At 36.4% G+C, this 26,383-nt stretch overlaps 1 protein-coding gene across 5 annotated transcripts in view; it reads right to left on the minus strand.

Moving 5' to 3' along the window:
- STIM2 (stromal interaction molecule 2) overlaps positions 1–26,383 on the minus strand; it is a 140,537-nt gene that overhangs the window by 16,181 nt on the left and 97,973 nt on the right. For all 5 annotated transcript variants that reach the window (XM_035714393.2, XM_025437145.3, XM_025437142.3 and 2 more), the window contains exons 4-7: positions 10,840–10,951; positions 6,536–6,651; positions 3,521–3,698; positions 2,613–2,790 (exon numbers count right to left, since the gene is read on the minus strand). In XM_035714393.2, coding sequence (XP_035570286.1) covers positions 2,613–2,790; positions 3,521–3,698; positions 6,536–6,651; positions 10,840–10,951 — 584 coding nt within the window. The remainder of the gene's footprint in view (positions 1–2,612; positions 2,791–3,520; positions 3,699–6,535; positions 6,652–10,839; positions 10,952–26,383) is intronic.

Genomic DNA, 26,383 nt, shown 5'->3' on the forward strand with positions numbered 1-26,383 from the left:
TTTAGCTATTTTCCCTGCTACTATTCCTAAGTTAATCATTTACCTAAATTCCAATCTTTAATTTGAATTCCATTGTTATTTACAGGGGTATGGGTACAGAAAAAAAAAAGAGTAATTAAATAAAACTTTTACAAATGATGAATTATTAAATTGTTTACAAATACAGTGATTACTTACACAATTATTGTATCTCAGGAATAAAACAGCAATATGTAAAAACACGATATCACGGAAAGAAACACCCTATATCTGAAAATATAGCTCTAGACCCAATTTCCTGATTATTACCCTTATGACCTTCAGCAAGTTCTGTATTCTCTGATCTGAGATTTCTTGTCACTACAACTATGACTTGTCCTGACTCTGGTCTTCTCAAAACTTTAAGAACAAAGTAATTTATGTGAAAAGTATTTAAACCACACAAAATATGAAGTGGTACTATTATTGACCCCAAAGTTTTTGCTTTGGGGAAAAATAGCACCACTATATGATATGATATATGTGCCAGACACTCGTGACTTATAATTCTGAGAAGTTCATTACCTCCCAGACAAGATCCAGTAATACCTAAAACTATATGGGACTGAGATTATATGATATTATCCATAAATAAACATTTCAGTGAAATCTACTTCTATAAACAAAACTTTTAATAGCAGTATGGGAAAACGTGGACTTTGGAATAAGACACATGAAATTTTGCCTTTGCCATGTAAGAGCTGTGTGACTTCAGGCAACTTATTTAACCTCTCCACACAAGGCATCTGCAAAGGGGGATAACATCTATTTATCGTGAGGATTAAACTTTATGAGCAAACCACCTGTAATGTGCATGGCATAGATTTCTGGCACATAGTATGTAATCGTAATACTGTGTTCCCCACTACTATGATCATGTAGGATAGAGTTCCTTTAAATACTCTCCCTTAAACCACCCCCTTACTGACTCAGGATCTCATTAACATTATTACATCTGTACTGGGACATATCATGGTGAGCCTAAGGTCTACTGAGGTATGCAATGCCTCTCTGCCAAAAACTTCAAATCCGAATACTCGTGATGTGTGTGTCTACTTTTGTAGGGTGCCTTCTCCCTCACTATGAGGCAGTCACCAATAAAATATTACTATCTGTGCACCACTGCTTCTTGCTCATGTACTCTTACCTGTAAGGTACAGAAAAATAGCTAACAAGCTTTTTAGTTTAGTGCTGGGAACAAGCCAAGAGATAAAAGTCTTGGTGGGAAAAGGCAGTGAGTTCCCACAGACATAAAAGGTGTAATATCTAATTCTTGGACACAGTATAATTTTGGCAAAGCCTTTTTCTGTCTTTTCTATTTTTTTTTCTTTTTGTTAACTCCTTGGTTCTGTATTACATTCTGTACAGATAAGGTTTGTCAGGTAAATAGGACCTGACCATAAAATACGTATGGGAGTTAACCTAAGAGAACAAACTCCTTACAGGGAAAAGACCCAATGAAAAGATGCCTGGGGAATGAGGGAAACAATAGCTAGCCGTTAATAAAAGAGATGGCTGTGTTCAGGCAGACATCCTACCAAAAATGATAATCCTGAAAGAAACAATAATGCACACTGAACATTTTCTCATGAGTTGAAACTGAAACTCATTCGTCACATAATTCATATTCCTTATTTAGCATCTGGCTGAGAAGGCAGCAGTGCACAAAGCAGAGTGGGAGGCAGAGCTCCGAGGCTCTTGGCCTTGCTCTTCAATTGGGGCACTCTCTGAGTTTGGGCAAGCCTTCTCACCCGCAGTTTATCACCAAAGAAAGGGTCAAAGTCAGAAGAAGGAGATGAGACTACAGAAACAGAGGTTGGAGTGACGTGTTTTGAGGATGAAGGAAGGGGCCATGAGCCAAGAAATGCAGGCAGCCTCTGGAAGCTGGAAAAAGCAAGGAAACAGATCCTCCCTAGAGCCTCCAGAGGAATGTAGCCCTGTGAACCTATTTTAAACTCTGTCTTAAGAACTGTAAGATAATAAATGTGTGTTGTTTTAAGCCACTAAATTAGGAGGAAGTTTTTATAGGAAGAATACAAGACCAAACAATCTACCTATAATTAAACTCTGCTGGACCCCTCCCCCCCTGCCCTTGCCTGAAGGCTGACATTCCATCTTGAGCAAAAGTATGATAACAGGAGATCCTGGAAAAGTACCTGTAGACGACTTCAGAGTTTTTAGCAGATTATGTTCTAAAGCCATTTAATGGGATTCAAATGGATGTATAATAGAGATTCTCTACCTTTGCAGAGAAGTTTTAACATTAGATATACTTTAATAGGTTATGGTTGGAAACTGAAACATACCACAGATGTTAAATAAACACCTTAAGTTCACTGGAGATAATTAACATGGCCTGGGATAAGATTTCATGAGTTGGTGAACACAACGGTAACCTTATTTTTAAATTATTACTTTGTCATTTTACTATATGGGCTTTGAGCTATGCTAACAACAGAACAAATAATTCTTTTATTAACTAAGGAAGAATACACAATGCCACTAAATGTAGAAGCCTAAACAAAAACAAACAAAAACTCCTTAGAGTGGCGCTACAAATGCCCTAACAAATACTTTTTTTAGAACATAAATACCTGTTCCAATTCCTGCTCTGCGTATTGACGTCTACTCAGTTCACATTCAGCTCCTTCCCTTAGCTCTCTGAGCCGACAGGCCTCTTCCTTTGCATAATTGATTTCATCCATCATTTTGCGCTCTAGATTTTGCTTTTCTACAGCAACATTCCTGTTTTCTTCCTGTGCCTTTTCAAGCCTTACAGAATGATAAAAAAAAAAAAAAATGAAAATTCTTCACCAAAATTTCCAGTTTTATTTTTTTTAATGAAGAATAAATACATATCAAGCAGTAGAATACATGTTTCTTTTTTCTTTTTTTTTTTTTAATTTTTTATTTATTTATGATAGTCATAGACAGAGAGAGAGGCAGAAACACAGGCAGAGGGAGAAGCAGGCTCCATGCACCGGGAGCCCGATGTGGGATTCGATCCCGGGTCTCCAGGATCGCGCCCTGGGCCAAAGGCAGGTGCCAAACCGCTGCGCCACCTAGGGATCCCGAATACATGTTTCAATCCAAAATCACAGTATTTTCTTAATCTTACATTTGAATACCAAAAATAGCAGGTGGCCCACTATACAGCTATATGGGTAATCTTGAGCTCAAAACACAGTGACAGCAGGGAATCACTCTTCAACAGAGACTTTTAAGAAATTCATTGTTATCTACATCATGCTAAAAATAAAATTCAACTACATATATCATTCCACCTATAGTAATTTTCACTAATCTGCCCATTTATTCCCTAGTGCATACCCTTAATATAAATCTGCAACAAGAATATAACTTTTCTAAAAAAAAAAAAAAGTGTACATACATTAGTGATGTGTGTGACCAACTAAATACCAGTGTATAAGCCCATGCCCATATTTCATTTTCACGAATTATGTTTGCTGCATAAATAAGACTTGTAGCTTTTTAAACTTACCTCTCTTGTAAGTCCATTAGACTTTGCTCTGCAGTTTGTAGACTCTCTAAGTCTTTCATCATTTTTGCAACATGTTCTTTTGATGTCTTATTCTGTGTGTACGCAAACCAGCACCCTCCAACACCAATTACTATAGAAACTGTGAGAATAAAATCCTTCATCCAGTTATGAGGTGGGCCTATGAGGAAAGTTATAGATAATTAATCTTTGAGTATAACAAAATCTTGATACACAGAGGCATTTTTTTAAAGTAGTAGGTATCTGAAAACAAATGTGAAAATGTCCCTTCCATAAACAAGCTCTAGCCTTTTAAAAATCCTTTCTTCAAATAATCAAAGTGCTTATTTATTACAACACCCTGATACCCTAGACCTACCAGAGGGCACAGATAAACGCACAAGGATGTACCACTGCCGCTGGTACAGGAAATAGTGAGAGAAGTCCTGGGGAGCCGTGAAAAAGCAACGGCATCTCCAATCATGTCCTCTGTGGGATGAAAGGAGGCATAAAAAGTACCAACACTATCATCCCAACTGCTTTCCTTCAGCCAAGTTAGGGAACTGTCATGCTTTGATATATACAATGGAAGCCTAATCATTCACCAAAAGAGCATCTTCCCCAAGCAAGTAGTCATGTAACTAAGATTAGTCAACGATTTTCAACTGAGGGCAATATCCCCCTTACCGTGGGCATTTGACTATTTTTGCTTGTCACAGTTGGGAGGGTAGAAAGTGAATGGGAGAGTTGTTACTGGTGTCTAGTGGGTAGAGGCCAGGGATGTTGTTAAATAGCCAATGATGCATAAGACAATCACTATCCAGCCCTGCTTCTGCCAGTAATCAAGGATTATCCAGCAATTATCTAGCCTAAAATGTAAAGTGCCAAGGTTGAGAAAGCAGGAGTTAAATGATCATAACAAGTAGTGTTTTAGGGGGTTATTTGCCAGAGATAGCCAGGTTACTAGAAGAAAAGAACAGATCACCTTCTCTACCCCTAGGCATGTCAGTAATTTCCAGCACTGTTTCTAAAGTAAGGAGTAAGGAGCCAGGCAGGGCCTAGTGTCTTCAGTGATACCAAACACAGAAATCACTAGTCAAATAATTTTAGTTTATCCTTGACTCTTAATAATACACACTAATCTTCAGAGGGCTCTCTGGAAGGATACACAAAGATAACTAACACAGTATAATGTATTAGTTGTTCCAAAGAGACATAGTTTACAGTGGGAAACTACCTAACTGCCCAGGCCTCCAGCAGGAAGACATGCGGCACGTGTGATGAAATAAGGAGCTCTCCAGACATGACAAGATCCTGCCTTACTCGGGTTCCTATATGTTTACACAGTGTGATAAACAACATGCTCTAGGCCAGAGACCCTCAGGGCTGCATATTTCCAGAGCACACACCTACAGTGAAACAGATGTACTGCAGAAGGCTAAAGGCTCAAAAGGGTTTATTTTTATTTCTGCTTCAGACTGAGGAATTTAGCTCAAGTTCTAGTTCAAATGAGCCCTGTTCAGGCCAAAATATAATCACCAGGCTAAACTCTATAATTACCACAAAGTGAAAAGGATTTCAGTGAAAACTCCTTTCAAATGTATCTCTGTTCATTTGACAATGTTTGTTATAAATCTAATGCCCGTGTTCCCACTGCAGGGCTTATTCATTCAAATAATAATTCTAAAACAAACACATTAAAAAGGTAATGCATCATTAACTTCTTTACTAGTTTGTCTATTAAAATATTTGTTTCTAACAGTCTTTGAGACTAGTTTGGTTTCTTTTCAAATGATAATATAATACTGTTTTGGCTTAGAGGGTGGTTTGTTCCTGAATTAATAAAATATAAATATCCCTGACCAAGTTGCATAGAGAGGCAAGTTATCAAGCTAAATTCCTATTTTCACCAATCATTCCCAAGAAAAAATCAGAATCTCATGGAAGACAACCCCCAAGAGGGATTCAGTAGGAAACTCAGGGTGTCATCTGTGTGGAATGGCTGGCATTTCAGGAGGGTTGTGCTTCCTAGGGTTTGTAATTTCCAACAGTGCATTTCCACCACCTCTCACCAACAAGCAGAGTTCCAGCTGTTTCACCAGCTGTTCTCAGCCTGAGCCAAAAAAGAACCACCAGCACAGTCAGGGAATCCATCCAATAGCTCCAGGAACCCTTCTTCAGCAGGGCCACCCCCAAAACCCTATCACAGAAAGCTGCAAGTCTAACTCCAAAAATTGAGGTAAAATAAACATTAGTTTCCTAAGCTGTCATCTGTGGAAGCCATTTTTCTTGTATTAATTTTGTTATTCCTTTTTGGCTTCTGAAAAACAGAACATAATTCCTCCAAAATGTAATCTTAAAACACTTTCCTCCAAAGCTTTTTAGCATTTGAAATTAAATAAATATATTAAACTTTTCTGCAATAAGTGTTCTTGTCAAAAGTAAAGAAATACAAGCCTTATTTTTCTACAAATAGGACATAATTTCTCAAATGTTCTTCTTCAATACAATCAAATAACATTCTCCACCTTGTGCTTCTGTCAGGATAGTCTGTTACCATGTAAAATTTCAAGTGGATCTGTGCTTTTGATTTGGATCTAAAAAATCATTTTCCTGGTTATAAATGAAATCACTTCAGGATATATTACTCCATGCCATAGGAATGATTACATTGTACCATTTTTGAAAGGGATTCCTCAGTGAATATCTGGCTACAATAATATCAACATTAAAACTGTTACAAAGATCCAAAGTTTTAAATCTAGAAATTTGATTCTAAATTATCAACTGACATAGTTTTTACAATTTTTTACATCAGTAACCAGCTTGGAAATTTCACACTCCACATTTCAATGACCAAAAATCTCACCCTATACATTTTTTTAAGATACATTACATTGTCTTTATAGCTAATAAATAGTTTTTCTCTTAGTGTTCTTTCTTACTTTTTCCTTCTTTAAATAACAAATGTATGATCAGATTATTCTTTTACATCATACTCTGAGAGAGAATACTAACGTGTTAAAGGTCCAAACAAAACCACATCCAGTGCCTTCAGCTGAAGTTTTTGTCTGTGACTCCGATCACTGATTTTCAACTGGGAGCTCATAAATGAAGGTTCATGCACTGCTATCCTGTTCATTTAAAAAATACACACATATTAAATGAAAATATTTCTAGTATGTAAACTTAAATATTTTAACAATATATTTAATACTTTACATATTTGTGCTGACTGCTGTAAGAGCTCATCCCTGTGATTAAAGACTTTATTAACATGTATCAAAATCCTTCAGTGCAAACTCAGTTGTGCAAACACTCCGTATCAATTATTGTTATGTTGATGTTTTGTTTTCTAGGGTTACTTTATGCCATAATTTACTAGGACACAGAAATTTATCAAACACAAAAGTATTTTACAACCATTAGTTACCGATGGCATTTTATTATCATTTCACAACAAACAAGAAAATTGTAAGTGATTTACTTAATATCAGTAGCAGACTTTAAAATAAAATACAGTTCTTCATTTGGATCATATCACTTTTCTTTAAAAGTATCTAAAAAACCTATACCTTTTACACTTTAATACGTAAGCTATTTAAAAATTAATTAAACAAATTCCACTGAAGTCGTAAGGGTAAGAAGTCATCATGGTTGGAAGAGAAAACCAAGGCATTTATTTAATAGGAAGTACTGAACCATTTCACCAGCAATGAAGAAACCGTATGTAGGGGGCCAAAAGGCACAACTGAAATAAGGAAATAAAATCACTGTGTCTTGAACTTCAAATCCAAGTCGCCCAGTTATTAACTAAGATTTCTTAATAACCAAATATGATGCCAATAAAGATACTATAACACAAAGTCTAATAATACTAGTAAAATTGTTAATAACAATGACAATAAAAACAAGCATGTACTATATGCCGGGTACTGTGTCAAGGGCTTTATCAAAATTCAAGAAAACCTCTAATATATATAAAATGCCCATTTCACAAATGAGGAAACTAATATAGGAAGAGACCGAGTAACTTGCCCAAGGTTGCATAAATACAGGTAGGGCAGGGATTCAAATCCAAATATGTATGTTCCAATGACTGTACTCTGAACCACTACATTTTATTTTGGAAGGTATCAGAACCTCTAAGAATGGAGAAGTTAAAAAAAACTCCTGTAACTGCTATAGGCTTTTATAAAACTTTATAAAGACCTTTCCCATCACAAAATGCCTTCCTTCATCTCGCAGGTACCTTTTGTGTATGCTCCAGTTACACCTTTAATGTGACACTTAACAAACTGCTTGAAGGCAATGCTATGTCTTGTCTCGGTATCCCCACACCTAGCATTACGCTTGGCAAAAGTAAATGCTTGATAAATGTTTGTATAATACATGGATGAATGCATGGATGGATGCATGAATGAATTAAGAGCAACAATATCAATAGACTAAATTTAAGAAAGACAATGAGATGTAGTAATAAAGGATACCAAATAACAGTTTTAAACAAAGTTCAGTATGAGCCCAGAGGTGGAAGTGATTCTACCTGAGTGGGTGAGGATGTCAGGGAAGTTCACACAGGTCTGAAAGGAATGAGGAGGCATGTGTCAGGCGAAGAGAGCCTTAGTTTAAGCTCTGGTAATAAGAATTTCAGAGTATAGAAAATCAGTAAAAGGCTTATGATAACCATGATAACTAACATAATATTAACATAATTTTGGCTACCTATTGCAGATGTGACAATATTTTAATGTCACAGAAAGGAAACATAATGAATTGTAGGCATGTGTACATCTGTAATGTGTAATACATTTTCTTATATATTCTTATAAATAGCTCTCATATCTACTGTTACCCTACAAAAAGTTCTGTAACTCACAGCATTACAGTTAATTGATAGTGCTCCTTTAAGTGGACTCTCTTAACTGCCATTACCATATAAAAGGGGCTTGATGAAAGGCATTCCAGTTTTCCTTTCTCCTCTACTCAAAAAGGTTCCAGTGGGCTTACCTGAAAGTTGAACTTCTGTATTTATAACCTGTCTTTCCTACTAACATGCTCACTGTTTTAAAAAACCAATCTTTATTGTGATGTTATTTTAACACTTCTAGAATTTGAGTTACTGCTGATAACCTTTACAACTAAAAGAAAAAAGTGGCTGTAACTTTTACTGCCAAAACACCAAGCAACCTATTTTATTTCATGTTGTTATATAAAGAGATTTCCCAAAAGACAACATAAAAATACTGAGTTCCTCATATTGAGGGTAACATATAACTCAAAAACTCCCAATCCCATTTTAATGCTCTACTATCCTGTTTTAACTTAGAAACTTATCATATTTAAAAGCAAAAACTGGGGGCGCCTGGATGGCTCAATTAAGCATCCAACTCTAGATTTTGGCTCAGGTCATGATCTCAGGGATGTGGGATCGAGCCCCACGTCCAGCTCTGTGCTGAATGTAGAGCCTGCTTAAGATTCTCTCTCTGCCCCTCTCCCCACACTCCCACTTTTGTTCTCCAAAAAAATTAATTAAAGCAAAAACTGTATCTTATTTTTGTCTTCTTTCCACCATCTAGTTACACCATGAACATTAAAGATACTCAATACACACTTGTTGAATTCACTTTTATTCCCATAATTTCATCATTATGGTCATGTGCACAGTAAAATCAGAAATACTGATGTTGATACTCAGAACATATTTACAGGAGATACGGAAATTTTCAACTCCACCCAAAATCCAAAGTCCAAAGCAACAACAGCCACTTATTTAAAGTATTTATAGTACGTAAAATTGATTAGAAGAAATACAATAGGCACATCTCATCACATATAATAGTTAAACAATAATAAGGGATTACTCTTCTTTGATACAAGAAATATTTGAGAGAAGAATGGGAAATAAGCAATCTTCTAAGGGCCAGGTTCTGGCAGAACCACTGCCAATTTTAACATTTAAATCTTTAAAAAATAATGGGGTGTCTGGGTGGCTCAGAGGTTGTGATCCAGGGGTCCTGGGGTAGAACCCTGTACCCAGAGTGGAGCTGGAGTTGAGTTGGGACCCTGCTCAGTGAAGAGTCTGCTTCTCCTTCTCTGTCTGCCCCTGCCACTGCTCGCGTTCTCTCTCTCTCAAATACATAAAATCTTTAAAAACAAAAACCTTTAAAAATTATTAGGTTTACTAATGGAAATTTATTTTTTATTTTTAAAGATTTTATTTATTTATTCATGAGAGACAGAGAGGGAGAGAGAGAGGCAGAGACACAGGCAGAGGAGAAGCAGGCTCCCTGCGGGGAGCCCAATGTGGGACTTGATCCCAGGTCTCCAGGATCACACCCTGGGCTGAAGGTGGCGCTAAACCGCTGAGCCACCTGGGCTGCCCACTAAAGGAGATTTAGAAAATAAAATTTAGAAAACTAGTAACAAATAATTCCAGAAATCTAAGGGATAAACTGGCTTCCCAGACTTTGGTATTGGGTTCAAGTGTTGAATTAGGGCAAAATACTTAACTTCTCTGTGATTTGGGTTTTTTTTTTTTTTAATCTGCAAAATGGGAATGATAATAATACATCTTAACATTAACCATGAAGCTTAAATGAGAAAATATAGAGTACTTCTACATAATATACATTTTAAAATTTTGCTATTATTTATATTTTGTTCATTACATTTTTTTTTTAGGGTTTAACTTACAGATGCTAATATTGAGTGGTTATTGTTATTAAAGGAATACAATTAAGGATCTGTACACTAACCCATTCAAACAGGTTTTTCATTAAAGGTGGATTCATATCAAATGAATATGTTTTTGTTATATTTACCACATGGTCAGAGGTTGGCCCTTTGATGTTATCTAAAAAGAATGCAGTTGGCCTATTGTCTAATTCCCAAAATCACTTTCTCTGGAAATAAATTTTAAAAAGACTGATTATTTAAACAAGAAAAATTAATTAAAACTTGCAAATTCAGGGAAGCCCGGGTGGCTCAGCGGTTTAGCGCCACCTTCGGCCCAGGGTGTGATCCTGGAGACCGGGATTGAGTCCTGAGTCGGGCTCCCTGCATGGAGCCTGCTTCTCCCTCTGCCTATGTCTCTGCCTCTCCCTCTCCCCTCCTTCTCTCTCTCTCTCTCTCTCTGTGTTTCTCATGAACAAATAGGTAAAATTAAAAAAAAAAAACTTGCAAATTCACACCTTAAAAAAATTAAAGAATAAATATATTTATAATATTTCCTTTGAGCCCTTAGCCACAGAGGTAACTTATGATTTGGCATTGAAAATAACATCTAGTATGTGATTCTCCTTGAGTGAAAAAAGACTCACCTGGGAAGCGTTGTTCCTTTGACATTATTGTCTCTAAAATTCTTCTCATATTGGGGTAGTTCAACAAATTCTATCAACCACTGAAGTGTGTCCTCAAGGGTCCAATTATGAACTGCAAGAAATAAAAGTGGAAGGCATATTTTAAACACATCTGCTTTTAAACTTACATAATTTACATATGTATTTATATACATATATATATACACACATTCACACATATATAAAATTACTATAACTTCAGAGGATGTTAAGTGAATTTTTAATTCAATTGACAATAAGTACTACAATGGTATTTGGCATTCCATCAGAAGCTGAAAACAATGGAGACATACCTCCTACAATTAAGAACTTACAATCTATGACAGAGAAAACATGAAAGAAAAAGAATACAAATTTAGCATGGTTAATTCTAAAATAAGCATTTATGTAAAATTCATTCAGGATGAAATAATTCATCATTTCCCTGGTTGTAGAAACACAGGACATGAATCTAACCATCATTCTTTCATTTAGTCATCCCATCCATGTAATACTGTAAACCTTCTGAGTATCAGGTACTATTCTAAACACTGGGACTATGGTTGTAAACAAGATACATAGTCTGTGCCCTTATGGGAGAGGAGGGACAATTTACAAGATGAGGAAGAAAAGTATGAGGAATTTCAGACAGTAATCAGCTATTAAGAAAGAAAGGAAAGAGGTCAGGATAAGCCTCTGAGGCGCTATTATCTGAATTGAGAACCAAAATTTACAAGGAGCCAATACTGTGATGATCTGGGGAAAAAATATTCCAAACAAAAGGAAAAGCTAGTATAAAGGCCTTTCGATAGGATGAACTAGCCATGTTTGAAAGCGAGAAAGCAAGCAATCAGAGGGGCAGGTCATGACTTTTAAAATTCTGGATATTTCCCTAATTTCAATAAGGAAGGTTGGGGGTAAATAATATTTTTAAATCTATGTATACTCTTCGATGTGAACAGACTGCAGGAGACAAAAATGAAAACAAAGAGCAATAAGAAGGCCATTCCTTTATATAGCTGTCCAAATAAGAGAGGTTAATGCCTTGGACTATTGTGTTAGCAGAGGATATGGTGACAAGTGGTCAGATTTAGAATATGTTCTGGGGATAATGCTGTTAGATGTGGTCATGAAAGAGATGGAGGTTGGTAGTTACAGGAAAGTTAAAAAAAAAAAAAAAAAGTAGAAAGGAGGTACCATTAACTGTGATAGGAAAGACTGGGGAGGAACAGACTCCAGAGGCAAGTAGGAGCTGATGACATCAAAAGTTCTGTTTAAAAAAAAAAAAAAAAAAGTTCTGTTTTTAGATATTTAAGTGTAGATACACAGTCGCAGCCAATTACACAAGTCTGGAACTTAGGGAAGAGTGAGATCAGAAACAGGGTGTAACAATTTAGAGTCATCAGCATTTGGAGAGTCTTTAGACTGAATGAGATAACCCAGGACAACGGATTCTGGGAAAGGGGCCCTAAATTATGAAGAAAATGACCAGCTAGAACAACTCTTCTCTTGGACACTTATTTTGAATCAAGCCCGTTATAGTCACTTTTTCCTTTAAGCCGTATTTAAAAACAAACAAACCCCATGAAGCACTAAGATGAGAAACTAACAAGAGGACCAAGGTAGTTGGTAGCAGGACTGGATATGAACCCAGGCCAACTGACAGCAGGACACAACTATGTTACTCTGAAGGCAGCATGAATATTAAATAGCAGTAGAGATATAAACAAGCAGTTAAAGCCTGGAAGCAACTCAAGACATTTCTGCTTGAAGAGTATGAAGGGCAATGACAAGATCATATTTGACGAGATTATCCAAAGGAGAGGGTGCAGGTGATCTTAAAAACTTAAGAGCGTCATATTGTCTGCAATTAATTTGAGGGTTTGGGAACACAAAGTGCTTACAGGCCACAGGAAGGTCAAAGGAGACTGAAGAGAACAAGGGAGCGATAAAAAGCAAACCTGGGAATCCCTCTATGTATATACAAATCTGAGAAATATGTTTCCGACAAACGACAGAAAATTCTGAGTTCATTTTGCAAGCAACACCAATTTCTCACAATCTGCCTTTTTTTTCATTAAGTGCTCGTTGGAGGAAAAGCTTAAGTAAATCACAAATGAAAAATTAACTAGCAAAAATTCACTTAAAAATCACACATGGTAATTAATAATTTTATATTGAGACAAAGCTTTGACTATTTTAAAAATCTTCTCTCCTTCATGTGTTCCTGCCATAGGCTTGGACATGCGCCCGAGGCTGCTGTATCCATTTAGCCACATAACTTATATTACCAGCCGAAAGTTCAGGCCCTCAGTGCTTTCCGATGAACTTAATATATTCAAAGTAGCCTTTTTTTCTCTTAAGTTTCTTCCCATTCAACATGAACTGCACTGAGAATTGCTTGTCTTGATTGCCAAGAAACCAACAGTGCAGCTGCACCTCACACACCCACACAAAAATCTCAGCCAAGGAAACAGGATAAGATTCTCTCTGTCATTTCTATGGCTGTTCAACTGATCAACAACTGAAGTCCCTGATCTCAAAACTCCAGCACATCAGAATATTCCCTCAGTTCCCAATGAGCCAGGAGAGAAAGGAAGAAAAATCAAATGAAAAAATATGTTATTTATTAAAGTGCCCAAATCCTAAGATTACTCTGTACATGGAACATCACAGTCGTTCTAAAGTAATTTTCTCTACAATGAATCTTTAAAACAACAAAATTCTAACAAAGAGCACACAGTTTGCTTTGAGAGGAGGTTCACTTCCTCCTGTGCCTTTGTGTTTCTTTGGTGATGCCTAGTAAATACTTTCACTTCTCATGACCAGGACTTGTAGTTTATATTTACTTTCTCTGCTCCAAATATACTAGTTGTCTTTCAATTCTTAGGAGAGATCATACTGTGTCCTTCCTCAGGGCCTTTGCATATGCTGTTTCCTCAACATGAGATTCTTTTCTCTGTTGCTCTGACTCATCTTTGTCTATTTACAGAGACTCCCTATCTCAGTTAAAACTTTAATTCCTCAAGGGAGGCTTCTCAAACATTGCTAATGGTCATAAAGCATTCTGTACTTTTTTAGGCATAGCACTTAATTATTATTAATTTGTATGATTATTATTTGAACACCTGTTTATTCCACTAATGCACACGTTTCTTGCTCATCATTCTATTCTTAGCATTTGGTACACAAAAGACATTCAACAAATTATCTGTTGGGTCCTCTTGAATAAATGAAGTAGAACATGTTTAATGGGCAGGTATTGTGAAAATCTAATCTCACACTTCAGTGAGGAAACCCAAATAAATAGAAATAGGAATTTATCCATGTAAGAAAACCCTGATGGCAAAGGAGTTACTCATTTAAGAACTACCTGGTTCCTTATCACCCGCCTCTCACTCCCTTTCACATGTGCTGTTGCTAAGTACCACTTCCACCAGAGGGCAGCCAGAGAAGGATACTGTATTTCTATAAAACCTAGACTTCCCATCTGCAAAGCTTTGGAAATGCTGATTTCTATACTGCTAATTTATATTCTTTCTGCTAGATATTGTGTGTCTGAATGATTTCTGACATTTATTCCAAAGGCTAGGAGAGAGAACTCTGGAATACAAAGAGACTGATTTTTGTCCCAGCTGTGCCATGGATTCACTAGGACATGACAGCCAGGTAATTAACTGTGACTCAGTTTCTTAACATACAGAATGATAAAATCAGGCTAGACCATCTTTTAAAATCCATTCAAATTCTGATTCTATTATAACAAAAGTTGGTGTTTAAAATATTGCTAAACTGGTAGCCCAGAAGGTAGATTATTAAAATACTGATGGAGGAAAAGTAACTCTTAAAAGTTTCAGGACAGAAACAAAAACTGCTGCTAATGTTTATTATGTGTGTATTAAACTCCAGGAGATTTGCAAACATAATTTCAAATACTCATTGCAACAACCCTTTGAAATAGGAACCTTGATCACCCCACTGAACTTAAAAAGTCTATGAAGGTTCTTAGTAAGACATAATAGATTAGTGAGCGATCACACCAGGTTTCAGACCACGTTTATTTCTAGAGTTGTTAACCACTGTGTAATAAATTGCCTTTTTAGAGTCAGGTATGTGGTCGCAATAATCAAATTAAGCACAAGTACACAGTTTATTCTCTGGTCATACTTGCAGCCGTATCTACAGCTTTCTGAATGTGCCATATTCCCCCATGACGCTCCTTCAACCTGAAAGGGCTTCCTTCCCTTCTTCTTTCTTTACCAGGCATGTTTCTTTCTTAGCCTTTAAGACTCAGATCAGGAAGTCCCTCCCCCACGAAGTTTCCCCTATTCACCCATTTTCAGAATATAGTTGCTTTCCTCTGTGCCCCTGATCACATGTGCACATATCTGTCATAGGATGTATCACATACTCTCGTGTAATCGCCCAGGCCTGTCTTATCCCTTGGGTGAGGAGTTCTTACAAGGCAGGAATTCGTTTGTTGTTGTTGTTTAACCTAACAGTTACTGTTAACATCAAAAAGCCACATTCCTTTGATACAGGATTTTACATTATACACTTTCACATATATTCTCATTTAACCCCATAGCCACATTTAAGATCACTATTCTTGCTACAGTCTATATAGAGAACCTTGGTCCAAAGAGGCCAAGTAATTACACATGTCTATTAACTGAAAGAGCTAGAATTTGAGCCTTCTTCTTCAGAATGCAAGTTCACTGCCAATATAAGTGTCTCCTGATTTGGAATAGATCACTGTTTAAAACTTAAAACACATTTCTCTTAGAAACTAACCTTCATAATACTAATAGTAATACAAGAATTAAACATCATACATGAACAATCTGCCATATAATCGCATTAATGGATTTAGGATTCCACTAGAGACTTCACTGTGGTCTACTGAGGGCCTGGTAGTAGTAACACAACAGCTCAAGGGAGCTATGCCAGTTCTTCATGGGGTGACTCCTGGGACTTGGAAAAACCCAAATGACAAGATTTCAAGGAGTCAGGGGATTCAGAGCTGGGGCAGGGCTCTAACACAAAGGAGGTGGTGGGGAACAGGAAAGAGTGGGGACAGGATGGTGAGTAGAACCAAATCTTCAGGAGATGAGTGGGTGTGGAGATGTAGGATGTGTGGGGGCACACGTTTATGGATTTTTCACAGGAACAGAGGCAAGATAAGGATTCTCCTTTTCATTATCCCTCCCCCTTGCAGTTCTCAACAGGGCTATTTCTGTAATATGGAATGAAGTTCCCGATTCCACACCAAAACAGTTTCCCTCTCTCCCCTTCCTCCTTGCAAGTGCCAGTCCCATCACCATGTAATTATTTTGGATCAGCACTTGAAAAATGATAACTGGACTTAAGAGGAGAAAAGCTTTCAGACAGCAGGAGGATGTGTAGTAATGGGGAGAATGACGAGATGGGAAGGGCTAGAAATAGCCAGCAACAGAGAGAGAAGCTAGCATTCCTGTGGCCACCCAGCTGAAGCAGCCTTCTAAAAGAAACACATGAATCATGCATAGGTACATCCTCATGTACAAACTGGTTATAAGTAGAAGAAACACTGCAACTGAAAGTGATCTCTCCCTCTCCTGTATTTCTATAATACTATTTCTACCATATAGCACGTTCTTTGTGTTGCCTTATTTTCTATCTGCTTAACTACATCTTACATCCCTACGTGCTATAAGCTTCCATAAGGCAGGAACTACACAGCCCAGGTTAGAGATGCCTTTTAAGTATTAGCTCTATGTATAACTGATGTTTTTCTTCCCTAAAGGCAAGAACCAAACCTGTTATGTTTTGTTTTTAATTGGGTCTACTGGCTATATCATACCTATAGTTGTACAAAAGACAAGAAAGGCTGTTTTCATGATATATTTCAAAGCAGCACTGGAGAATCTCTGACTCCAAATCAGAATCACAGAGACCTATAAAATACAAGAAGTTAGAAGGTGCCATTTTACAGTTGTGTGTTTGATAGAAGGATGAGATGAGAATCTCTGTGATTCCAGTCCACCCTGCCTTAAGCAAGTATGATATACACAAACCAGTGTGGAAGGTACACTTCAGAAGATTAAGATATACATATTTACTTGCTCCTTTCATCTATAAAAGGCATCTTATAAAACCGATGCACCCATGTACTTAGCCATATACTTGTATTAAGTTACAGGCCTAAAAATACAAAACAGCTTAGTGAAGTACCACCATATAAGTTTTCACCTGTTACATTTAATATAAGCACATGCTGTCCTAAAAACCTTCAAAGATAATTTGTGAAATCACCTAAAGACTGTGAGGAAAAAAACTGATTTCTAATTATAAGGCATTAGTGAGCACATAGAATATGTTAATAATAGCAGTAGCTAACATTATGTGAACACTTGGCAATTTCCAACAGCTAGGCTAAAGGGTTTACATGAAGTATTTCATGAAATTCTTTCAACAACCCTATGAAGTAGGTCTTACAGGTAATATTATAATCCTGATCCACAAATCAGGAAGCTAAGGCTCAGAGAGTATGAGTAACTTGCCTAAATTCACACAAGTAAGTAGTAGAGATAGGATTCAAAACTATGTCTATTGACTTCAAAGCCCCAACTTCTAACCATTACGCTCCTCTTCCTCTCCCTCCTCTGCATGATGAAAACATCTCAAAATATAGCTAAAGTCACCATCAACCATGTCAGAACTTGGATATAATACATTAGTTACATTTATTCTGTATTTCATGTCTTAATAGCTCTCCTACTATTTTTTAAAAACTGCAATATTCTAAATTTATGGTAAAAAACGCTTGTTGGGGCACCTGGGTGGCTGTTGGTTGAGCATCCAACTCCTGATTTCAGCTCAGGTAATGATCTCAGGGTTGTGAGATGGAGGTCTGTGTCAGGCTCTGTGCTGGGGGTGGAGTCTGCCTGCGATTCTCTCTTCCTACCCCTACCCCCCTCTCTCTCCCTCCCTTAAAAAAAAACAAAAACAAAAAACCATGAAACAAAACACACGCACACTTGTAATATTCTTAATGTTAAGAAAGCAAATGGCATAGCAGTTTCTTTTGGAAAACTAATATATTTTAGAAAAATCAACTTCTGATCTCATAATACAGTACCTTAGAGCTAAATACAGTACAATTCAATACACACTCACTACCTTCTCTAAAGCATGAAAACATCTTTGTAAGTACCAAAGGGTTTGGTTAAAAGGTCAGGGAGGAGAAAGAATAAACATTGTTAACAAAAGCAAGTACATTTAAAGTTGGCCATGTAAAACAGTTATTGAAAGAAGGCCTCTATTTTACCGCTTCTCTGATAAAGAAGCTTAAAAAACTATTTGGTTTAAAAAACATCTGAATCATTGGCATATTTACATGAAGTTCTGTATCCCAAAATATAGGTGCATACCAATACTGACCACTTCTCTAAATTCAATTTCACTATGAAATTTCAAACAACTAAAGCCTCAGAACTAGTCTCTGTACTTACAGTGACAGACATTAACTTGTCACAGGAAAATGCAGTTAACCTAAGGTACAATACAGCAGAGCAGGGCTTTGATGAAAAGCAACTTCAACTGAATGTAATAGGAATATTTCAAAATTACTTTTTAGAATATAAAAGATAAAAAGAAGTTTAAAGCCTTCCACCTTTCATCTTAACTCAGCTGGTTTATAGATCTTTGTGGTGGACTTCTGAGCAAGGCTAGATGATCAGCTGCTCGCATGGTCCAGACAGGCTTATCTTTAGAACAGTACCAGAATGTGAGCTCCTCATTTGCACACTGCTCAGCAGGGCATGTCTCTGTACCATGGACTAAATTCCTACAACATGCTATATTTGGACACCTAAAAGCCACACCCTGAACTTGGGAAGTCCAGATATTACTAATTCGACCAAAGAGGGATAAATGCACACACTTTCCCCTCATGAGCTCCTTACCTTTCACCACGCAAGAACTACATGTAATGTTTAGGCATACTGCATCAGTGTTGGCAAATGTCTGAACACTCAGAACATAAAAATTACCAGGGTGTTCTCTTCCCAAGAGTTGTACCACCGATACTAAGGAAAGGCTTTATTACTTTTTCTTTTGTAAATTGCAATCTTATTATAATTTAAACAGAGTGCAGTATCAACCCCTAATTCATGAAGATGGTGAGGAATAATGAAGACCTGTCTTAAAAAAAAAAAAAAGCTGGAAAAACACTGAGTCTTAAAATTACATGACTATTCTGAAGATTAACAAAATGCATGTGGAGATGACTCTGAGCAATGGTGAAACTACTCTACAATGTAAATCATTATCATAATAAAATAAATAACAATGGATCAGAAATTTTTTGTAATTAACGAAAAGCAAGGAATGTACTTTCTTGAGTCAAATTGGTGGATTCGAGGGCCATTTAAAGACTAAATGATTAATCAAGTTTTCCTAAATACCTCATTATTATATCATTAAAGATATTGCCTTAGGGACACAGTGGCTCTGTCTCTGATTATGTGCTCTTTCATATTACATTCAGCCCTCAGCTGCCCTTCTTCTTCATCTTTTATTTACTTTTAGATACCAAACTGAGATCTAAAAGAGTATTTCACACCAAGTGAAGGTAAGTTCTTTAAGGGCAGACAATACTTATTACTCATTTTTATATTCCCAACATGTTATACAATGTCAAAAGTATAGCTACTATTAAATAAATATGGAATGGCAGATATGTCAGAAACTCAATGCTTGTTGGATGAGTAGATGACAAAGTGATTCAATCAACCAAGGCTGCCAGGAAAATGTCACCTTCATTTATTTACTTTTTAGTGGCATTTCTAGAGAAAGCAACAAACATTTTCAGATTTATGACTATGTTTCATAAAATGGAGCGGATGCTGCTTTTCAAAGAATATGTTTAACAACAATAGAAATTCTATTTTTAAATAGATTTACAAATGTTTGCTTTCATTTTCTGCTATTAAAGTTATTAAAATGCTCAATTTTTTTTCTCTTGGAATTTGAAAGTTTCTTCAAAAGGTTTTTTCTACATACAACTTGAGATTCTTCAGCAAGTATTTACTGAGTTCACAGTAATTACTATTGGACACTGGATAAAATAAATGTAAAACATCAGAGTCAAGAAATTATTACCAAGACTACCTAGAAAGCTCAAAGAAAATGTACTGACTGCCAGAGGGAGTTCAACAAAAAAATGAACACAAAAGCCCAGCTAATAAATACTTTCTTTCTAAAGGGTATTAAACTAAAGGCCAGCTAAAAACTGAGCTTTCACAGCTTGTCACACAATATCCAGGTAGGAAAAGACATTATATTCACAACTTTTTAATCCTAGTTCCTTCTAGAACAGAAAAATTCACCAATTTCAGTGATAGAAGCATTTTTAAGACTCAGGCAGTTGTTTTTTTTTAAGATTTTATTTATTTATTCATGAGACACATAGAGAAAGAGGCAGAGACACAGACAGGAAGAAACAGGCTCCCCTTCAAGGAGCCCAATGTGGGGACCCGATCCCCAGACCCCAGGATCACACCCAGAGCCAAAGGCAGGCGCTTAACCACTGAGCCACCCAGGTGTCCCAAGACTCAGGCGGTTTCTATTTGACTGCAAATACATATGCCTTTTTCTAGTACATTTATAGCATTTAGAAATATAACAGTTCACAAATACATTAGCTACATTTACTTGTCAGATAACATTTTCCAACTTTGGTTTTATTTACTATATACAGTGCTGGCTGAACTAGTTATTAATGACAAAATGGCTTTTAAGAAAAGTTCTCTTATTTTGTGAGTACTGACACAATGGTTAAAACAATAAAATGCTAAATAACTTCGCCATTCACAGGGACCCTTGTCAATAGCTAGAGTTATGAAGAAGGAAAAATGTGAATAATGTGCTTCAATAATAAAAATAAAGATAGAGTCATTGGCAGAGTGTCATTGGAGAATGCTCAGACTCTCATCCCAAGTTTTTTTCTAATTCTCGAATTCATTTCAAAATCTTTCAGTTGCCCAGAAGTGGCTAGATTCCATATGAAGTTGGGAAGACAGGCTAGTGGTGATCAGAGTCTATATAATGAGGACACTGGGTAGAGTGGCAGCTCTGTGGGGGCTATGCATGGCAGGTTCCTGGGTAACGTAGCAGCCCAACAGGGTCAAGAGATTGGTTATGTACAGAGGGACTGGCAAATAAGAAAATATATTGAAGATAACAGAGCTAGGTTTTTCATGAGTAAAAGCAGGTACAAGTAAGGAAAGAGATTAAGCTAGAATTAAACCATTAGTGTTATACTGGTAGCAGTATAAACTGGTTCAGATATCAGTGATACTCAAGACTTTTTAATATATAGAGAGAAATAAAGGTCTGTGTTTCTTATCTGTTCACTGAGAAAGCCTGGCAACAACACCTCAGTAGCAAGAGCATAGTTAGTGTACATATCAAGATCTCTAAATATAGTCTCAACTATATGTAAAGGGGAATCCTTGAAGAAACTGTTGTTTCCAGGGCTAGGGCTGAGAAACAAGAAAATGAGCCTGGAACTTCTTTTTCTGTGCCAGAAAGTAAAGAAGAGCTCAAAAGGTGGTAGAGACATACCTAGACATATAAAAGAATATAGAAGTCACTCAGCTTGAAAGGCTTTCCCCTAGCCAAATCTGGAACAACTTGACCATCAAAATGACTGCAGCAAACTATAACCCACTGAATAAAGCAGAATTCCAAGAGTCCACACTGATATAAATGAGTAAGTGAAGAAGATCAATCTTCAGGTCATAAGATTGAGATTCACTCTTTCTCCAATTTCTACTTTCAAGATACATTTGTCATCTCCCCTACCATATTCATAGGATAAAATGTTGATAATACACTGTTTAAATCTCTTCCTTACAGTAGAATGCAACTAATAAATAAAAGGAATAATGGATCTCAAGAAATTACAATTTGGCAACCATCAGAGTTAATTCAGGCAAGAAACATCTATAGATGCTAAACCTAGTGGGTGTAAGTGATGTTAGGAATATGGTTTTACAAAGTCTCCAAGTGTCTCTCCACAAAAAAATATTATTAATTACAAGGAGAAAAAAGTAACTTTACAGTTAAAAAATATAGCAGACACTATCTTAAGTGATCAAAGATAATACCATTAGTAACCAAATAAGTTGATACCATTTGCTACTTAAAAAGATGCAACGAAAAGGATCATTTCTGTAACAGTCTGGCCCAAAATGCATAACCTGGATCTAATCATATGAAAACCTCAAACAAATCCTAACTTAGATACAATCTGTGAAATTGTAAATTTCAAGCCAAAAGACATGAAAGTCCAGGAAATACTATGGAATTGTTCCAAATTAAAGATGACAGGGCAATTGGGTAAAATGCATACTCTTGGATCCTTTGGCTATAAAGGTCTTATTAGGACAAATGGCAAAATTGGAATGAAGGTCTCTGGACAAAGTATATGTGAGAGCTCTTTGTTCTGATCCTGCAACTTTTTACTAAATTTGAAACTTTTCATTTGAGACATTAAATTTTTAAAAAGAAATCTTTCTATTCTTTTTCAACTATGTAGGTAGAGTTCTAATAATTGCTGACTTCTCTAGCACTGCGTAGCTTGTATTTTTCATCAATAAAGTATAGTAACCTTTTAACCTTAGTGATCATTGCAAACACTAGGCCCTTATTAGCTATCAAGTATTGTACTAAACCCTATATATTCATTAACTCATTTAATCCTCAACACAATCCCCTAAAGTGGTAGTTCTACGATTGGCTACACATTTTACAAATGGAGCAAGTTAGAAACACAGAGATTAAGGTCCTTGCCCAAGGTCATAAATCTAGTTAAGTGTTATATAGAGAACCGAATACAGGCGGTCAAGTTCCACATGACTTTGGGATTTAGTCTCTCCAAGAAAGGATGGCTGTCCTTTGAGGTTTCTCAAGAAATTAGTGTCTAAAAGATGAGAGGCCTCAGTAATTATGAAGCCTCAGAACCCATAAAGTTTACTTTCTGTTCTTTATTCATTTACTACCAGGTTGAAAAGATTAAGATACTAAATTTGCACTATTAGAAAGTTTGTAGTGTGAATTTAGGATGTTTATCCAGCAAAAAATTAATAAACTACTACAAAAAAGTATTTATGATACCTTTTGAAAACCAAGACTTTAGAAGAAAACCAATTCCTTTGACTTAGGTTACATTCAGGAATAATCTGAAATTTTAGTAGTTTTAGGAATATGGTGATCACACTGTTTAAATTACTAAAATATGTAAACTTTACTATTTCACCATTTTTATGGGCTAGAGTTGAAATAACCTTTCAGATTTTTTTTGCCTTTTCTAATCGTCTGTTCAATAATTCCCATATATTTCTTTGTTCTCTTATAACTGACTTGTTTCTCAGATCCCTAAATGCTTTCCTATTTTAACTTTTTTTTTCCTTGGGCCCCAGCTGTGCCAAAGGGGAAGAAAGTAATTCTGCTTATTTTGGTGAAAACTGTTGGGAGAAAAACCAACAAGCTGTTATGAAATATTAAATCAGAGTTCTTCTTTAAAATATAAATTGCCCTTTCTTATATTTGTTATTCCATGAAAACACTATACTTTATTAAGTAATAATTTTTTTAACGAAAATGTTAACAAACCAGAAATGATCACTTCTAAATCCGGTCTGACCAATTTACTTGCAAAATAAACATATCCCTATATTCTAAAAGAAAAACTCCATATTTACCTGTAGTTTCTACATGTTTTCAATCTACACACATACTAATAAAAATATTTCATCCATTTAATATCTCAGAGAACTCTGCTCCTTGCTTCCTAGTAATAGAAAAAGCAAAGACATTCAACAATGACATGAAATTCATTTTTGAAAAAATATTACCCAAATTTTTCATTAAAAAATATGGATCACGGGGGAACGGAGGAAAAAATAAAGTAAGAAGGAAACAGAGAGGGAAGCAATCCATAAGAGACTCTTAACCTTATAGGAAACAACTTGAGGGTCATTGGAGGGGCCGGGGGTGGGTTATGGGGTAACTAGGTGATAAACATTAAGGACACATGATGTAATGAGCACTGGGAGTTATGTGCAACTGATGAATCACTGACCTCTATCTCTGAAACTAATAATACACTATATGTTAATTGAATTTTAATAAAATTAAATTTTAAAAATATGGAAAAGACAGCACTGTAAACTATAAAACTACCATTTCTGATAGTAGACTAAGTCACAATGAAGTATTGCTTTTCCTAGAATTGATAACAAGATATTGCCTATAACTACTTATAATTTAATAAAACTCTTACCTATAACTACTTATAATTTAATAAAACTCTTTTTGTAATTTCATAAAGGCATATCCTCCTAGACAATTCATTCTCTGGCTGCCTTAATAAACTTTATACTCATTGGCTCTCTGATGTTACATTTGTTCTTTTTCCCTATTGAGAATTTGGCAAAAATTTATGCATAACTCAAATAGGAACTCCACGACATCATGAAGACACAACCTGCAAAAACTTTCCACATTGTTTCTTTATAAATATAACAGTAGTTGATATTCTCATATATTACTTAAGTTGATGAATACTATTTGCCTCTTGGGGGTGTTCCAGTGATGTACCAAGGATCATTTTTTCCTCTGAATTTACACGTATTTGGAGAGCATCCCTTTCTCAAGATTTCCAAAGTAACTCAGAATGGGCAGCGCCTGGTTTCTGCCATCTCAAATTCACTTTTCTGCTTGGCCTCCAATGATGCTTTTAAAACCACCGATTCTTCCTCTTACATAGTGCAGATATGTCTAGAGATCCTAAGTAAACACAGTGACAGGGTTTCACATCATCAAGTAAGCAGTGCTGTGCAATAGGGACTGGTACTGATAACGTACTGATATAACTCAGTGTTGAGAGTTATACTGGCTCGTTTCATTAAAACACCAAAATGGGATTTAATAAAGCAACTGTTTTTGGGAAATGATACACTTAATTATCCTAAGATTGAGTAAGACCATGAGACCAAGAGAGGCCCATAAGAAAATCCATGTATTGTCCAAGTTTTAGGCTGCAAATATCAAGAACATACCAGATGCTTCTGAAAGGGGTAGCTACATTTTATATCATGGGACACATTCTGCCAGGCCCTACCTACCCACCCACCCCTGTTAAGCTTTTCTTCCACCTCCTGTTCTCAAAGTCTAGTTTGAAAGTCAACAGTATTTACTGTCTTTACTTCCTCTTTAACCCACTCCAATGAGACTTTCGCTTTCACCACTACAGGCAACTGCTTTTGTCAAGATCACCATCTACCACTTTGCCAAACCAATCTCTGTCACCTTCTTATTTGAACTTCTAAAGTATCTGATATGACTGTGCTCTTTTCTCAAAACATTTCCTAGTTCCTAGGCATCCAGGACCCTACGTTCTCCTGGTTTTTCATATCGCATCTCACTGGCTGCTGCTCTTCTTTCCTGGCTCCTCCCTCTGCTTCTTGACTTCCTGGCACGGTCCTTCACCTCTCTGTATCATTATCTCAGTGTTTATCAACTTTCTTTTCCCATTATTAGTCCCCTAATTGGGCTTTTTGGACTTTTTTCTAATTGCCTCCATCTCCAAGAAATTTTAATACCACAGGTACATAACACCTAGGAATCATCCTTAATTCCCAACCCCACCCCCCCATCAACTTCCTGGATCCAATCTAACAGCAAATCCTGTCAGCTATTCCTTCATTCTTTTGGTATATTTTTTAATTGGAGTGAAAAAAGTCATTCATCAACTTCCCAACATATAGTGTAACACCCAGTGCTCATCCTGTCGAGTGCCGCCCTCAGTACCCGTCACCCAGTCAACTATTCCTTCAAACTACATTACTCATCAGACCTCTCTGCTACCCCTCTCTTACCAGGTCACTGCAAGAGCCTCAAGGCCTCACAGCCTTGAACTTCTACTCTTGCCCCTTTTCTCCAAGAGTCTAATACCCACACAAGTTAGTAATCTTTTCAAAAGATGAATCACATCACTACTTCGTTCAAAACTCCTAAATGAAGCTAGATGTACAATATACTATATTATACTTACAACAAATCCCAAACTCTTTATTAGGTCCTACAAGGTCCTACGACATCTGGCCCCTGTCTACCTCACAGATCTTACCTGTCTCCTACCACTCTCCCCATCCCTTATGACCTTCTAGCTATGCTAGTCTTCTCATAATCCTCTAAATACTTTGAGGTCCATCAGCCTCAGGGTCTTAGCCTGGCTGATCCTTAAACCTGGAATGTACTTCACCTAGACCTCCCGCCTTTGGCTCATTCAACACTCACATCTATAACCAAATATCACTTCTCTGCAGAGTTCTTCCTAAATGACATTATTTAAAAAGCCTTCACCCTACCTGGTCAATGACTATGTGTTAACCTGCTTTACTTTTATATCACTCATCTGTTCCAGCAGTCTTACAAGTATATATATCTACATGCACACATGCAAACTTGTTTACTA

Source organism: Canis lupus, chromosome 3 (genome assembly GCF_003254725.2).
Source record: "Canis lupus dingo isolate Sandy chromosome 3, ASM325472v2, whole genome shotgun sequence".
NCBI lineage: Eukaryota > Metazoa > Chordata > Mammalia > Carnivora > Canidae > Canis > Canis lupus.